At 38.7% G+C, this 17,896-nt stretch overlaps 1 protein-coding gene across 7 annotated transcripts in view; it reads right to left on the bottom strand.

Annotated features, from left to right (window-relative positions):
• Positions 1 to 17,896, bottom strand: part of DOCK11 (dedicator of cytokinesis 11) — a 189,492-nt gene that overhangs the window by 36,398 nt on the left and 135,198 nt on the right. For 5 of the 7 annotated variants that reach the window (XM_082376948.1, XM_082376946.1, XM_082376942.1 and 2 more), the window contains 5 exons: positions 16,932 to 17,069; positions 13,172 to 13,354; positions 10,815 to 10,928; positions 8,310 to 8,525; positions 8,164 to 8,221 (listed from right to left, as the gene is read on the bottom strand). In XM_082376948.1, coding sequence (XP_082233074.1) covers positions 8,164 to 8,221; positions 8,310 to 8,525; positions 10,815 to 10,928; positions 13,172 to 13,354; positions 16,932 to 17,069 — 709 coding nt within the window. The remainder of the gene's footprint in view (positions 1 to 8,163; positions 8,222 to 8,309; positions 8,526 to 10,814; positions 10,929 to 13,171; positions 13,355 to 16,931; positions 17,070 to 17,896) is intronic. The other 2 variants (XM_082376945.1, XM_082376947.1) reach the window with 2 other exon arrangements.

The following is a 17,896-nucleotide window of genomic DNA, read 5'->3' as shown; positions in this document are numbered from 1 at the left end:
AAAAAGTGTTTTGTAAATAACAGATAGCCTTACAGGGATTAGTTACCCTTAAAAATAAACACATATTTTTGTAAGGATCAAAGTCATAAGTGCAATTTGCAGTTACAAAAAAAGAATTTTACAAATTATTTCTATCTACTATACATCCTACCAGTCTTTTTACCAAATGGTGAGCTCAAGTTACTTACAAATAAGTTTCATTCTCTGACTATGCATCATCTTCAATGGCTACTATAGTAAATGTTTTCCTAATGTGATCTAAAAATTGTTATTAACACTTTGATCCTGTGTATGTTTATGGTCTGTCACCTAAACAAAGAGAGCATGTACTTTTCAGATAAACATCGAATGAGCTTTTGTAGTCATCTCTAGCTCCTCATTTCACTGGAGAATTGGAAAAGTGGGTTGTTAGCCTAGCCTAGGACTTGTAAAGAGAGGCAGAAAATAAAACAGATGCCAGGGATGAAGCATCCTTAGAGAAACAGGATGGGGCACTGGAAGAACCAGAGCTTTTGGAGTTAGATAGACCCAGCTCTATCATTAACTGTGTGAGACATGTTTCTCTCTCTAGGACTGTAAAAAGTTCCATCATCTGTAAAATAGAAACAGCAGCTACCTTATAAGAATTCAATGAAATGTAAAGTGTTTAGAACAGAACCTAACATATAACAAGTGTGCAATGCATTATTATTACCAAACAAAGCTACCAATAAATAAACTAGCTTTCTCAAGATAAAATAATTGCTAGCAGCTCGTATAGTAAGTGACTCTGCAGCTGGACCCCTGGGAAGTAGGAAGTGAGCTCAAGCTGAGAACAGCTGCTGTAGGACTGTGGACCAAATTGTTACTGTCAAGCAAGAGTCTGGGTATAGAAGGCCACGTGGTTTCCCTGCAGATTCTGGACATAGGAACATGTCCAAACACTCCTGCTCTGGCTGCGTTTACCGCTATCTAAGGGGGCTGTCATTTTAGAGTTAAGGAAAATTCAGCTTCCTTATAACCGAATCTGCTAGGCAGTGGAAAATGGCTGGGCACAAAGGGGACAGCTTTTGCAATCTATTGTTCTACAACCTCTCTAATAGTGATGCTTAGAAATGATGACCTACTCACGACTAAATATTTGGTAAGCTTCCTGGTGTTAGAGGTTGGGGAAGGAAGAAGGAAGGTTTAAGAAAGCCAAACCTCACATTGAGGAGATTTCTCAGCATTCTGATGGAAAAAAGGGTCATGTATCATGGCTTGGATTTTGCCAACTCTTCTTGTCTAAGTGAATGCTAACTAGACATACATCTTCTGGTAAGACGCTTAATAGAAAATGAGTTATCAAGTCAGCATCACACTTCTATGAGAGAGAAAGATGGGATTCTGGTTAAGAGAAGATGGGGTTATTCTGAAGCACTTTTTCAAAAATGGAGAAACACATAGGGAGTAGTCAGTGGATTTCTGTTAGAGAAAAAGGAGAGGCAGAAATGAAAGTAAGATTTACTTTGACCCAATGGACTTTAGGGCCATTTTTGTTCAAAGAAATTAGGTAATAAAAGGCACTGAAGATAGAGCATGGCATGTTTCATTTCTGAGGATAAGCATGCCTAAAATGGTCTGTTATATAGACTTCTAGGGGAATTCTATTCAAAGTGCTGGATCACAACACGATAAGGAGCTGTACCAGAATGTAAATCAATTCATCACTTCCTTCTTCAACAAAGTCTTTCTATAAAAAATAAAAAATTCAGCTGAACTAACCATCATGCTCAGTGACATAGTTGATTTACATTCGGGTTAATATTCCTTATCATGTCATGGACCAGTAAGAAACAGTTCTCAGACTGGCAGTTGCGTCCATGGGACACTCTTTGAGTAGCAGGTGCATTAGGAGAACTTTTTGAAATTTAGGAGAAAATGTCCCACTTGATTACCTTTATGAAGTCAAGAGCTAGGCAGTTAAGGAAGAGGGCCCCAAAACTTGACTTGAAGAGATAGTGTGGTCCTTAACAAAGAAAAGGGTCAATCCCTGAAGGCCTCAGGCAGCTAGGTCCATGACTGGGGGAAAAATCCTGTCTACTCTGAGGATATTATTACTTTAAGTGATTCCCAAATCTAGGGTTTCTCTAGTAGGCTGTGATTTAGGGGAGGACAAAAAGGGGCATACTCCTATGCCTGAGATCAGATGAGACTAAAGCACCTTGGGAAAGAGTCTTCCGGTGTGTACCTTAAGTAGAAGGAGGGTAAATTATGGTTCTTGTCAGAAACAAACAGGTTAATACCTTCTTTTGGACTTTGTTGTGTGTATCATCTGGTGTAAAGACTACTATTATGGATTTTCAGCTTCAGAGTCTACTATTCTTGCTAAGTGTATTATCTTGAGTCCTATGCCTGATGACGTTATCTCTAGCTAGAAACGCCTATATATCCCTTTGTTTGCTTAAGTTATCAACACCCACCAAACTATCCAATGATAAGAGGACTCTTTTGTTTGTTAGGGTCTTTAAAATGCTTGGGGAAAATTCTGATTCCCTTTAGTCTTGTTTAGTCTTGTTTCAGATGAAACAAGTTGCTGAATCTAGGCCAGTGTATATGTCCCAACAGAGGGAGGCACGTGTGTGAGGGCTCTCCCGTAGCCCTGTGTAGCATTATATAACATGGTCTTGGAGGGTCTGCTTTGAATCTTTCTGGTATGTGACCTGGATTCCTGATTTTGCCCTTCATAGCTGTAGCTTCTGTATTCCTGATTGCTGTCCAAGGGAAAGCAAGATGCAAACTGTCCAAGTAGAGACCACTACCTTGAGCACAAATAGTCCCATGAAAAAAGTAGGGAGGAGTTTGGAGGATGGGAAAGCAGTTGAACCCTTGATAAAATACGACTGCTGGTCAGAAGAGGGATAGGAGGTAAGAGCGGAGGGCAAAAAGGGAAAAAGCTGTAATTGGGAAGGAAGTGGGTAAAGAAAAAGCTTTGCAGAATTTAAGCTATCAGAACCTGGGTATAAAGACTTGGCAAAGGGAACATTATCCTATAAGGCATGAAAAGAACAGACTCTATGGGAAAGGAAATTCCTTTTCCTGGGGGTGCTGGAGGAGCTCTACAGGCCTGAAGCTTTGCTGAACCTCGGATGCTATGTGGTGGTGTAAGAATGCAGACTTGATTCTTGTCTTCCCTGGGGGAAAACAGTTGTGCAATCTCTCCAGAAGAGAGGAGGAAGAGGTACATAAGTCTAGTCTCCAGAGAATGAGATCTAGAACATTTTGAGGTTTTCAGACAAAATAAAAATAAGGAAATTTAGATCTGTTTTTTATTACATATTTTTGGGAGTGGGAGTAACTAACACCTAGCATCACCACTTAGAGGTAACTTAGGGAAAGGGAAGAGAATGGTGACCCTTAAGATCTCTGGTACAAAGAGCAGGAGCCCTGGCTGCCTGAAAGACATTTGAGGGTGGCGGTGCAGGGAGAACTGCACACCTCCTTCCCCTTCCCCTTTCAGTTCAGGGCCTGAAAGATGAAAAAAAGGATCTAGAAATGGGCCCTCACTGGTGTTCTGTGGTCACCTCTGGAGGCCAGGGGCCCAAGTCCTGGCTCGCTTAGGCAACCACCCAATGAGACAAACTATTTTTTTTTCTTAAAAACTCTAAATAGGAAAACATGTGTCTCCAGTGCATCAGCTGTAGCATTTCATTCCATCTTGATGAAAAAGAAAGCTTTATAATGACTCCAACAGAAATGGCATAGGACTTTGAGAAAACAGAAAAATTTTGGCAATTGATACGTCAGCGATTTTGTCTTCATTATCAAGGACACTTGATAGAAAACACAGGGTTCTACAATTGCTCAATTATTTTTGTTAAGTAAGTGTGTCTTAAGTATAAATAAAACTTTTTTTTTCAGTCCTGCACTCAAACGTACTTTTATTTACTCTGTGAATATCCAGGTCTTATCTAGATCATGGATTTCTCAGACTGAATGACAGGTTAACAGATTAAGTTTTTAACTTCTGTTTTAACATTAGTGGTCTACCTGGGTATAACTATCATAGCTGAATCAGCTAATTAGCAAAATCAGGTGTTTTCGATCATTGGCATGATTGAAGCTAAGGGGGGAAATGCTGAGGATTTTACTACTGCCACCATTTTAGAATACGATTTTCTAGTTTGAGTAGAATTTTCCAGGCTTAAAAATAGATGGCACCTATAAATAAATATGTAAACCTCTCCTATATTTAACATTATTTTTTGTTTAAAATGCAAAACATCATTTTCTTCCTACTCAGAGAAGGGCTCTTTGATTTCTGTGAAGGATAAATTCTAAAAAACCTTTAAGGTATTATGAAATAAATACTTAAATGACTAGTTAAAAGCACTGTTTCCACTTGTTGAAACATGTCACACTGTTTGGTGTTCAGGCTAGCTGCCTCAAGCTAATGTCCAAAAAAACCCACAGCAATATTTAAATATTTTAGTTGCTATTTTCTCCAATACTATAGTTATAATTCTAAAGCTTAAGAACTGATAATGGAGATTAATAATTCTTGATTTTTGCTTAGTTTTAAGGTCTTTGCACTTGTGAAAAAAATTCTAAGGAAATATTTTAATATATTTAACTATTTTCAATATATAAAGGGTATAGGTTTATACTCAGTAGACAAAAAACTCTTATTTCAGATTTCTACTAATGAAAAAGATGAGATAATATTAACCTGATATACCTGAAAGACACACCTAGAACTTTATTTAGTACCATGTTTAGGGTTCTCATATTTGTTAGTTTTTTGCAACTGCAGGTGTGCAATTTCAATATGTGTTTTTACTGCAATTTCTCAGGCATACCAGTGATGTAGAAAAAAAACCCTCAAACAAGGCCTTCTTTTGATAATTAATCCCATTCTCCATTTTAAAACCACATATGTACTAAAAAGAGAATACTAGAGTATACCAATTTCAAAATATGGATTATTCAAAAGAAATTCAGTATCAAACAGAAAGTGTTAAATTTAAAATATAAGTAAAATGAATCTACATTTTAGTCATGCTATCTGGGAAGAAAGATATATAGTTAACTGTAGGAATTCTGGAATTAAAAAACAAAACAAAACATGGTTGTGTTCTCAGAGCCAAAACTGCAGCCATGTGACTCCCACAAGATGGTTTCATTTTGCCCAAATGTTACTCATTTGACTGCCTTCAAGGAAATAGCTTGGCAATTATGATAGATAGTGGGAGATTTCTTTGCAATGTCCATTGCCAATCACTTTTTAAACCTAACTCAACTGTTTTACTATTTAAGTAGTTGTTACAACAGTCAACAATACTAATTTTGGAAAGGGAAGTTTTCAGGCAGATTCCTGAATTAGACTTGCTGGATCCTGAGCCCTTCAAGACCATGACTCCTTTTTGTGGCCCCCTTCCACCCCTGCAACCAGCCCCAGCTCTGTTGAGACATAATCGATATCTCACACTGCGTAAGTTTAAGGTGTATGTGTTGATTTGATACATGTATATATTGTGAAATGATTACCACAGTAGTGTTTATCACCACACATAATTACCATTTTGGGGGGAGTGAGAACATTTCAGATCTATACTCTTAGCAACTTTCAAGTATATACCACAGTACTGTTAACTATAATCACTGTGTACATTAGATATCCAGAACTTATTCATCTTTTAAGCGGAAGTTTGTACCCTTTGACCAAAATTACCCCATTTCCGCTACCCCTGGCTACCACCATTCTACCTTCTGTTTCTACAAATTTGGCTTTCGAAGATTCCACGTATAAGTGAGATCATACAGTATTTGTCTTTGTCTGACTTAATTCACTTAACATAATGCCCTCAAGCTCCATCCCTTTTGTCACAAATGGCAGGATTTCCTTCTTTCCATTGATTATATGTGCCATGTCTTCTTTATCCATTCATATGGATACATTTCATATGTTTTCATGTTACTAATTAGCATCCTTTCATTTCAGCTTGAAGAACTTTTTTCAGCATTTCTTAGAAGACAGGTCTAGTGGTGATGGACTCCCTCAGCTTTTGCCTGGGCAAGTCTTCATCTGTCCATTTCTGAAGGACAACTTTGCTGGATGGAGTATTCTTGGTTGGCAGTTTTTTTTTTTCTTTCAGCACTTTGAAAATATCATCCCACTCTCTCCTGGCCTGTAAGGTTTCTGCTGATAGTATCCCACAGATCACATAGGCTTTCTTCACTCTTTTTCATTTTCTTTTTTCTCCTCTGACTGGATAATTTCAAAGGTCCAGTCTTCTAATTCAGATTATTTCTTCTGCTTGATCCATTCTGTTGTTAATACTCTCTACTGTGGTTTTTCACTTCATTCATTGTATTCTTCAGCTCCAGAATATGTTTGGTCCTTTTTTGTGAGGTTTCTATCTCTGTTTAACTTCTCATTTTGTTCGTGTATTTTCCTGATTTTGTTGAATTTTCTGTTTTATTGTGGCTCACTGAGCTTCCTTAGAACAGCTATTTTGAATTCTTTATTAGATAAATTGCAGATCTCCATGTCTTTGAGTTTGGTTACTACAAGATTATTGTGATCCTTTGGTGGTGTCATGTTTCCTTCATTTTTCATGTTCCTTGAAGTCTTCCACTGCTATATTCACATGTGAAGTAGCAGTTACCTCCAACCAACTTTACTGACTGATTTTAGGAGAGAACAACTTTCCATCTGTCCTGCTAGGGACTCTGAGGCTTTCACAGACCTGCTATGGATACACCTGCTCCACAGTTCTTGCTCCCTCTTACGACAGAATTCTTAAGCGTGTATGTCTTTTCTCCATCATGCAATACACCAGGCCAGGTGCTAACAGCCTCCCATTTGATCACCCAAGGGTGATTCTAAAGTTCAAGCTTGTGGTCTCTCCCTGGCCCACTGATTTTGGCTGGTTTTCTGCACATGCTCACTAGCCATCTGCCTTCAGGAGCATGCACAGAGATCCAGCTACAGTGTGTGGTTGAGGCACATGGAGCACCAGGGGTGCCTGTGGGCCAGCTGGGGGGGATCCACAGGCTAAATATCTCTAGCAATTTGTTGGTGGGCTTTTTGATGGAGTCTGTGATGTGATTAGTAGGATCTGTGTCCCTGTAATGCCCTCTAAGTCCTATCTGCTGCTCTCCCAGCCTCTTCCTGCCCCCCACTCATTCAGTTCATGACTCAGTACTCTCAATGGGGCAAGAGAGAAATAGGCCTCTTTGGCAACATCTGCACTGCTGGGAAAGGCAGTACCCACTCACATGCCCTCACTTTTCCCTGCAGAAGAAATCACGGTGAGAAAGTCTCTCTTGGCACTGAGCTGTGCCACCTTGGGGAAAGGGTGACACGAGTAAAATCAAACTGTTCCTCTTATCCTCTCCAATGCATTCAAACTTGTATAATTTTTGCTCCAACAGCATGCTGGAACTTCTCCACTGGACTTCTGGACTTCCCCCAAGGCTCTCTCATCTGTGGGAGATTATCTAAAGACAGTGTTCTCCAGGGGATCCCGGACTGCAGCTGAGAGGGGCTGGAGCCAGCTCATAGGCCACTGCAGGGTCCACAGACAGGACACAGATCTGTCTGCCTATTACCTGATGCATAGGTGGGTAAAATTCCTCCCAGGTCCCTTGGCATGTGGTGCTGGATCCCACAGCTCCCACAAAGGCACTTTCGTCCATGTATGGGTGCCAAATTGCTGTTGAGATGGGTATACAAATGAGGGACATCTTATAGGGCCATCTTGCTGATGTGCCAACTCCCTTTTAATACCAAGATATTGTTGCACTAAAGTGGCTGTAGAGATATAATTTGTGGGCAGTTGTTGGTAAAGTTGAGGCAGATAGGGGAAAATAAGTGGTGTGTATTATCCAGGGCTTCTCATAAGCCCTGAGAAGAATTTAATTTGTGGCAGTCTTCCAGGGAGACAGTCTTGGAGAATAAACACTGGGCATCAGGCCTGGCCCTGTACTATTCAGCTTATTCTTGTACTCTTAATGAAAGCAGAAGGCAAATGAACAATCCAGTTTTCTTTTATAACAACTTCTGTTTAACAGTGAATAAGGCTAAAGGTGAACATACTTTTCAGAGCTCAATCATATCACATTCACAGTTGCAAGCTACAAAGATAAAAATTCTTGTGCTAACTGAAGTTCTCCCCATCTCTAAGAACAGAAATATCTTACTTTTTCGATGAAGAAACTCTGCAACCAAACCTGCTACATGGACATAACACATTGCTGCCTGAAAAAGGATGACAAAGAAAGAACTGTCAGATTGCGCTCCAGGGGTTTTGCAGGGTTGTGTTTAGAACAAAGCCATAAGTAGTCACCTCTGAAAAATCTCCATTTTTTATATGAATCTTCGCCATGCTATCAAGCCAGGTTTTCCTGAGCTCTGGGGTACTTGCATAGGACTTGGCTAAGCTATACTGGAGATCAATTAGCATTTCGGGGTCTTTCTCATGCTCCTTCATTTGAGCAGTGGCCATAAGAACAGTACGGATTCTCTTGGTCAAGTCTTTAACTTCTGTGGGAAAAGCAGTTGCCTAATATCAAAACAAACAAAAAGGACATGTTTATCAATATTACCAATGTGCTCTAAGCCTAGGCATCCAATCCTGGGAATAACACACAACTTTTACCCCTTGTTAGAGATCTTGGTATTTGGTTCTTGGTTCTTGGCATGTGGCATGCCTAAAGAGTTTTAAGTTAATTCTTTAAAATATATCCCACTAGCTCAGGCTTCAAAGGCAATGAGTTTGAGGGCAGTATATTCATAATACATAAAAGCACGGACTTCGGAGCCAGACTGCCTGGCTTTGAACCCCAGCTCCTCCACCGTGAATTCTACAGCTATGAGTGTAATGTACATTCACTTTTATTGTGTAATTTTAGTTACAACAGTAACTAAAAATTGACAGCTTACTATGCACCAGGCAGTGGCCTAGGTGCTTTACATATTTTAAATTTTATAACAACCTTATGAATTAAGTACTATTATAATTCATTTTACCAATGGAAAACCGAGGTATACAGCAGTTAAGTAGTTTGGCCAAAGTCTTGCAGTTGGTAAGCGGTAGAGACAGGATTTACACCCAGGCAGTTTGGCTCCAGAGCTAGTGATCTTAGTCACTCTTCCACATTGACAAGCATACTTATCCCATCTACCAACTACCATATACACTAAGGTGAAAACCATACTGCAAAAATTTCCAATTATGCAAATAAGAGTTGATGAATCACAGAACACTCTGAAGAGTTTAAAGAGATCATTAACTTCTCTCAAAGTGTCTGTTCCCAAAAACACGAAGTTCGAGTTTCCTCTTTATCCTGGGCACTATTAAGGAAGTCCTATCGCTTCCTATTAACTCCACTGGAGTAATCACAATTATTTGTAGGATTCAGAGAAGATGAGTAAGGGACAGGTACAGGGCTTTGGGAGCCTTTCAACGTGAATATAACCAAATGTGGAGAAAATGATTTTTAAAAGTGCCTTCTTTAAAGATGACTTTTAAAAATAATTATATATGTAAAGTCTCTTCTTATACATTAATAGAGATTCCATTTACTGGGAGAAAGCTATACTTTGTTGTACTAGAGTTTATTGATAATGACTTCCCTACCAGAATAAAACTAAGTCATTTCAGAAATGAGTCATGAAAAAGATTTCCTATCAAGGAGGGCTAAAACAGACCCCATTTACTTTGAAAAAGCTGCTAACCCAACTTTTACATAACATGGAATTAAGGATGGTAAAAACTGGTAAAAATAAACTCTTAGGGTATAAGTAAAAAAATCCTAAATGACATAAGCGTTTTCTGTGCTCATGGGATTAGTTGAAGCATATACTGATCTCCCGAGGAACCAGAACTGGCTGAAAAGCAAACTTTCCCAGCCTGACGATGGCTGGCACTACTCAGTGTTTTTTTCAGTTTCAGCAACGTTCCTATGGGAATATTTTTTGGTACAAAGATCCGACACATCCCAAACATTAAGTATGCTGTGACTGTGAGCTTTTTTTTTTTTTCCAGATATTACACAAATTGTCAAATTATGCTGAAAGATGACTTTTCCCAAGAATGGGGATGATTCCTCGGGGAGGAAAAGTTCTCTATTGGCAAATGATTCTTCTTCCCTTGTACGCATGCATCACTGAAGATCAGAACCTGCTCTCCATGAAACAAAACAAAAAATGAATTTTCACAATGTTATAGGTTTTAAGCATATAGCTCGGAAAGAGGAATGGTGGTCAGGGTCTTGGGTTTGGCCTCAGCCAGCTGGTGCCTAAGAATGACAGCCTTGGACTTGGATTTGCCAGTAAGTATCTCTGGTAAGCCCCAGTTAACAGATGATTCTTTAAACTCAGAAAATCATCAAATAATGAATCCCTTCTGTGCCACTCCTTATCTGTTGGCAAAGGATCAGGCAGCTGTTAGCTAATCTAATAAGTGAGGTTTTGTGAAGTTTCAAACTCAATGCTTAATTAACCAATCTTATAAATGGTAACAACTGTTAAGAAAGGACCCATTTCTTTTCTGAGCAAGTTTAAAAATCAAGCCCAGAAAAAATTTGAATCCTATCATAACTATGTATACACACTATAGCCATTGATCCATCCATTCAAATAATATTGAATATCCGCTGTGTACCAGGCAGTGTTCTAGGTGCTAGAGGTGCAGTGGTATACAAGACAAAGCTTTGACTTGTGAAGCTCACATTCTATAAACTCTATACTATATAAAAATTGTGACTCCAACACACAGTTTAACTTGAGGAGTGTAAACTTCCCTGACAGTGAACGCAGTTCTAATTTTTTACTTGAAGTGAGAGCATACCTTCATAGGTCTGTCACTATTTGCAAAATTACTGATAATGGATAAAGACTCCTGAAATCTCGATCCTCCGCTTAGTGCTACATCAGCTATCAGCTGGCTTACAGCAATGATAATCTGTGGGAAGAAGCAAACACCATTTTTTCAAATGTCTTTTGAATAAATGCTGCTTATTTTCATCATTGTACAAACCCATAAGCACTCATATGAAATTCTTTTGAAGATCCTACATAGTTCCATCAAAATCTATTTTCTTCATACATGAGGGGTTTAAACTCTTCTATTGAAATAGCAACTTCAGAGGTTCCTAATTACAAATTTTATTGGGACTTTTCTTGGTTAGATGTGAAAAACCTTCCAAACTCATGGCACAGCTAGATCTAAAACTGTTTTCATAATTAGTGAACTAGTACAATGGTGGTCAGGTCTCTACTTTCAATATGCCTGCTACGTAGTAGCTATGGCAAAGTTGGGAAGAAATGACCTTTTTCTTGATGGTTTCTCCTTTCTTTTCACTAGTCTATTTCAGTGTGCTGGACTTCCAACTCCAGCGCCTCAGCTCCCTTCTTTGTTTCTGACTAGGGCCTGTCTAGTTTAGATAGCAGTATATGTTACGGCATATACATTACATAATGATAGCAGTATAATGTAACATAATGGTGCTTTTTAATTTCTCAGGCTCCTTTGGTTGAATGTGTAAATGATTCAGGCTAAGATGTTAGTGGCTGGAAGCTTTACCCTTGATCCGGAGAAGCAAGATACCATAGGAGCTGAGTGCAGGCTCTTGAGTGAAACTGCCCTAGATTCAAATCTTGACTTTATCCATTATTCACTGAGTGGGTTTGAGAAAGTTAACTACCCATCCTGTGCCTCACTTTCCTTATTTGCAACATGGGGATGATAACAATATCTACTTCATAGAGCTGTTAGGAGGATTAAAGAGATCATAATCATAATACTACTACTTACCCACTTTATTGACCACTTAGAACCTGGTTCTAAGTCTGCACATTTATTAATTCATTTATATTTGAATAAAGGACTTGAGAAAAATTGATGTTTTAACCCAGAAGAATGGACCCTACTGGGGAATTTCAGATACACCAGAACACTAATTGCAGAAATGTTTTGGGGGAAGGTGGTACACAAGTGACACCTCTATGAAAGCAAATATTAGACACCCTAACATATAATGCTGGCCCTAGTATCCAAAAGTAACTATATAGAAGATTTTTACAGGAAGCATATACTTCTATCAGATTTCCAAATCACTGATGACGTTTCTAAAAAGCTGCTTATGGCTGTTTCCTCATTTATAACCCAGTCTCCAATAAACAACTGCAACGGGACAGACCATGGCAGTGAAGACAGAAATATGACCAAGCATTTCCCATATTACGAAGAGGGCTACTGAGCCAAGAAGTCCCAATTGTTGTTTAATTCAGAGTTGCTTCATCAGATAAGCTAAAAAACATGGAGACATTGAAAAACAACTGCCACGTACTCAGTGTCTATTATGTGCCAGGTATTTTGTGCCTGGCACCACACACACTTTATTTTTAACCCTCATGATAACCCTGCAAGGTGAAACATACTTGGTCTCATTTTACAGATGAGGCAAATAGTTAAGACAAATTGAGTAACTTGCCTAGGGTCACATAAGTAAGTAAGTAGCTGAGCTATGATTTAAGCCCAGGTAGGTCCAATTCCAAAGTCTATGCTTTCTACTAAACCTTGAGACTTCTCTCATTTTTTTTACTAACTGGGCATGCTGGCACATGAAAAACACAAGTGCTTTGTTTGTTACTTAATCATCTCATTTAATCCTCACCACAACCGTACGAGGTAGGTAGGGATATTTACCACTATTTTACATATGAGGCAACTGAGGCACTGAGAGACTAAGGAAGCCCTTGCTAAGGTCACACAGTGTGTGATAGTCCTGGAATCTGGAATCTGGAATCTATGCTGTTAACACCTATGCTGTAGAGTAGTGCTGTCCAACAGAAATATGATCTGAGTCACATGTGTAATTTTAAATTGTCCAGTAGTCACATTAAAAAGTAAAAAGACACAAGTGAATTTTAATTTATTTTACTTACCCCAATATATCCAAAATATCACTTCAACATATAGTCAATATAAAACAATTGAGATATTTTACTTCTTTGTACTTAGTCTTCAAAAGCCAATGTGTATTCTATATTTACAGGCGATCTGAATTCAGACTAGCTACATTTCAAGTGCTAAATGGCCACCTGTGGCTAATAGCTATTGTATTGGATTGGGTAGCTCTAGATCTTGACATAGAGGCTAAAGATTGAATAGAAGAAAGAAGAGGAGCTTTGGTTTTCACTGACCTGCAGATGTGTCCTCAAAAAGGTTTTCCTTTTGGTATACTCAAAGTTGTTTCTCATCAGAAGATACAAAAGTGCAGAGGCTTCATTCCTGGTTGAGCTAATCTTTGATGTGCAGCACTTTAAAACCTCATAGCAAAATGCAGCACACATGTTTACCCTTCCTTTGAAAAAGGCTGAGGGAAACTAAAGAACAGGAAAAACATAAATAAGTATCTGAAAACCCAATCATAAAAGTCAATCAACTATCAAGTGCCTACTATATTCTAACCTAAAACTATGCTGGGTGCTTTGAGGATACAAAATCAACATAAGGCTAGGGCTCCGCCCTGGAGAACCCAAACTAGTTAAAAACATAAAGACCAGCATGTATTAATGACAGAACAATGCAAGTCAGTATACAAGTCTCTACAAAAATGTGAGGTGCTGACTATAAGTGCTACGGATCTAAGAAGAGCTCATAATGGTCTGGAAAAGAAGATAGTTAGGTTCTCAGTAATACGTATTAAATTAATGAATGACTGAAATGATGAATGATTGATGGGTCTCAATTTGGGCCTTAAAAATGGTTAGGACAATCTGCATTACTTACTCTTTTGCTTTATATTTAAACAGTTCCTTATATTATGAACTTCCAAATGCTGAGAAAATTATACCAGGAATCTATTCAGCAAATAAAGTTGATCTTTAAACAAAATGGGGTATAGATGAAGTGTACACACACAAACATAAACATGTGCATCCTCTATTCATAAACTGTTGATCAAAATACATGTTGGCATAGAAAAAGAGTAAAAAAAGTGACTAATTCTCAAAACAGGCAAGTGGCTGCTACTTTGAGAACGTATTCACTCTGTTTCGTGGAAAACAAACTATACATGTAACATAGGCTTATTACAATCTTCCATGCTTACATGTCTAGGCAAGCAAGTAGTAAGCTGCTCCAGGGTACACAATGGATGTTTTTCAGGGAGTGTGAAGCTAGAGGGCCACCCTTTCAAAATTATTTCTTGGGAATATTGAATTTAAACCCATATCATAGGAACCTATCTTCTTTTTATCACCTTAACACCAAGTGCAATGCTATGAAAGTTTAATAAATGTTTTCTAGTTGGCAGTTGAAAGATCTCATCAATAGTCTCACCGGATTAAACCAAATCTTGTTGGGCAAGATACTCTAGTACGAAAATAAAGGAAGGGAAAGCATAGCTGTAGTGTAGTTAATCCGCTATAAGAAGTCTTCTACCGGAACTTCCCTGGTGGTCCAGTGGTAAAGAATCCGCCTTCCAGTGCAGGGGATGTGGGTTTGATCCCGGGTCAGGGAACTAGGATTCCACACGCTGCAGGGCAACTAAGCCCACGCACCTCAACTACTGAGTTCGCGTGCCTCAACTAGAGAGTCCGTGTGCTGCAACTAAGACCTGACGCAGCCAAAAATAAATTAAATAAATAATAAATTTTTTTTTAAAAAAAGGAGACTTTAATGTGACATCTCCTGACTTAAAAAAAAAAAAAAAAGAAGTCTTCTACCTACATCACTTCTCTGAGTGGGCAATGACCAAAATCATCAATGACCTTGTAATTGCCAATTCCAATGGACTCCTTTTCCACCTTATCTTATTAGACCACTCTGTACTGCATAATAATGCTGAAACTCTTTTCTCCTTTGGCTTCCATGATATCCTTCTCTCCTGCCTTTCTTCCTACTTCTGTGACTGCTCCCTCTCATCTCCTCTATAGATTCCTCTTCCATCCCCTTCTATGTTGTTTTTCTCCCTACATTCCAGCTAAACTGGGCCTTGCAGTTCCCAGAATTTCAAGCTCTATCCCAACTCCAGGCCTTTGCATATGCTTGTCCTTCTCCCTAGAATGTTCTTCCTTACGCTTTTCAAACAGCTGGCGCCTTTTCCTATTTCAGGTCTCATTTTAAAAGTGACAAACCTATCTAAAGTAAGGTAACTCCCACAAATCACTATTCTCTATCTCAACGCCTTGGTTCCTTCCTAGAACTTGTGACAATTACTGTTTTATTTACTTGTTTATTTTCTGCCCCACCCTCCTTGCCCACTGAAAGCTTCATGAGGGCAGAGACTAGGCTTCCAGGCTACTTTTTAAAGAGATTCTCCCCCTCCCGCAACAGTTTTCTTAATAAAAATCTAATTATGGTGCTTTCATGCTCCCTGATGCCTAAAAGATGAAGTCTAACTCCTAAGATGAGGACATAATCATCCGGTCCCCATCGACCTCTTCAGTCTCATCTCTTGCTGAGTCCATACTAAATCCTAACTCCAGTGCTGCAGAGAAACTTTTGCTAAATTACTGTTTCCCGTCCTTCTCCTGTTCATCCTCAGTTCTCTGTATAGACTTCTTTTAGCCTAATGGTATTTGTGGATGTGCATCAATGTGTGTGTGTTTCCCTCTACTGGACAGTAAGTCCTCAGACTGTATCCCTGACACAATGTCTGACACCAGTAAGTACCTACCCAGTAACTGTTTGTTAAATGAATTATTTCTGAATCTCTTTCCCTTAGTTTCTCGTAACATGCTTGCACTGAACTCAGTTTTCCATTTATTTCTTTATTCAAAAAATTGTATTAAATAATGGCAATTTAGGGCTTCCCTGGTGGCGTAGCGGTTAAGAATCTGCCTGCCAATGCAGGGGACACGGGTTCAAGCCCTGGTCCGGGAAGATCCCACATGCCGCAGAGCAACTAAGCCCCTGCACCACAACTACAGAGCCTGCGCTCTAGAGCCTGCGAGCCACAACTACTGAGCCCACGTGCCACAACTACTGAAGCCCGCACGCCTGGAGCCCATGTTCTGCAACAAGAGAAGCCACCGCAATGAGAAGCCCGCGCACCGCAATGAAGAGTAGCCCCCGCTCGCCGCAACTAGAGAAAGCCTGCGTGCAGCAACAAAGACCCAATGCCGCCAAAAATAAAAAAATTAAAAAAAAAAAAGAATGGCAATTTAAAAATAAACCTTCAAGATCACCTAATTTCTATATCAGTTAAACCCCGTAAGTTGCCATACAAATAATGACAAAAAAGTTTTCCACACTCAGCTATCCTATTACACAAATTGGTTAACTGAATTTGTCTTGTTGGAGTTACACATACCAGAGTGGAGGCCTAGACTGTGTCTTTCCATAATTTTAACTCCATCTTGGTTCCTGATGCTTTTAATTATGTTTAAAAGCTATCAAAACCAGACCAGAAATAAATCTTTGCTATCTGTTTCAGTCATATTTATTCCTAAAAGCCTAGTCTGAAGTTTTAGTTTAGATGAGGTAAATGGCCTGAAAATTTAGAGCCCACAGATACAATTCACACTGAAAAGAAGGATTCATTCATCTGAACGTGTATTGAGTGCCTACGATTTGCAAGATATCATACAAGGCCCTGGTGTTATAAGACTTGGTCTCTGCTTTCAAAGTGCTTATACATGAGTACCCTCACAGCTTATATATCTTCAGCATGACAATACTTTCAAAAGAAGCAAAAGAGAAGAAAAACTGGCAGTTGGTAATTTTAAAATGATACTCTTCAGAAAGGAATGACAGGACAAAATAAAAAGCACGTGCTGATTTTAGGGAATGCCTGGTCAGGCTCTCTTTACGTATTTTGCTGTTCTAATATTTACAAAGGCAGGATTTAATGGCTTCCTTATCTGAGGTTTGGAGAGGTCTTCGCAATGATCCCTGTTCCCCTTTCCTTCTTGCTATGAAGCAAGGCCACTCGCAGCCACAAAGCTCTGCTCTTACCTTACTAATGAAAGCTCGCAGTGAGGCAAAGACATGTTTCAGCGACACTTCAGATTGCCCATTTTTAAGAAAAGCAAGATGAATATCAAATACTTTTTTCATTAACGGGTTGTGGCCATCATTATTCAAAAGTTGGCTCTACAAAACATGAAAAAAAAATTTGCAGAAATAGTTTATGCTGCTCCCCCTAGAATGAGAGAACACGCTTTACCAACAACCTGTTTATCAAACCACTGCTTGAAAAGTAACAATAAAAAGTTTAACATAATCTAAAATCATCTGTGCCATCTTTCAACTTGGAAATCTCAAAATACTATATAAACTACATCTATACTTAATTCCACAATTTTAAATAGATGAAAAAAAATCTTTTTCCAGTATAACACAGCAAATACAGAACTAGTATGGGAAGAGTATTTTCTATTAACCTAACCATATTGCTCCTCAATTCAGAAATCAGTAAATTAAAAATGGATACAAGGTAACCAGCCTTTGTATTTCTCTGACAAAGTAATGTAAGAATTAAGGAAAACATCAATTCCATTTTAAAAGTCTAGTATCTAATTTGCTTTTAAATGTATGTTTAGCATAAGATATCTTTAGCCACTGGTGACAAATTAAACCCTCTATGAGTAGAGATAATAACAGGGATCACAACTGAACAGACTACGTAAATTGTTTAAATGTTCCTTGCAAATAGATATATAAGAGAAACAACAAATTGTAGAGAAATATCTATTGGTTTGTGAACCTTTAAAAAAAAGGCATTGGTTAACACCTCCAGCCCTGCTCTCCTATCCCTCAAGAAACTAATTACCGGGTTACAACTTGGCCAAAAGTAACAACAACGAACCAAAACAATATGCAAACCTGTAACAGATTTAATAGTAACCTTGATAGCCAGAATCCCTGAATGGTGTTTGATCTTTCTGTTAGTCTACTTCTAACAAGCATGGGGTAGTGGT

This window comes from Balaenoptera borealis (genome assembly GCF_965194805.1).
Source record: "Balaenoptera borealis genome assembly, chromosome: X".
Taxonomy (NCBI): Eukaryota; Metazoa; Chordata; class Mammalia; order Artiodactyla; family Balaenopteridae; genus Balaenoptera; species Balaenoptera borealis.
This window is presented reverse-complemented; position numbering and strand designations above follow the sequence as displayed.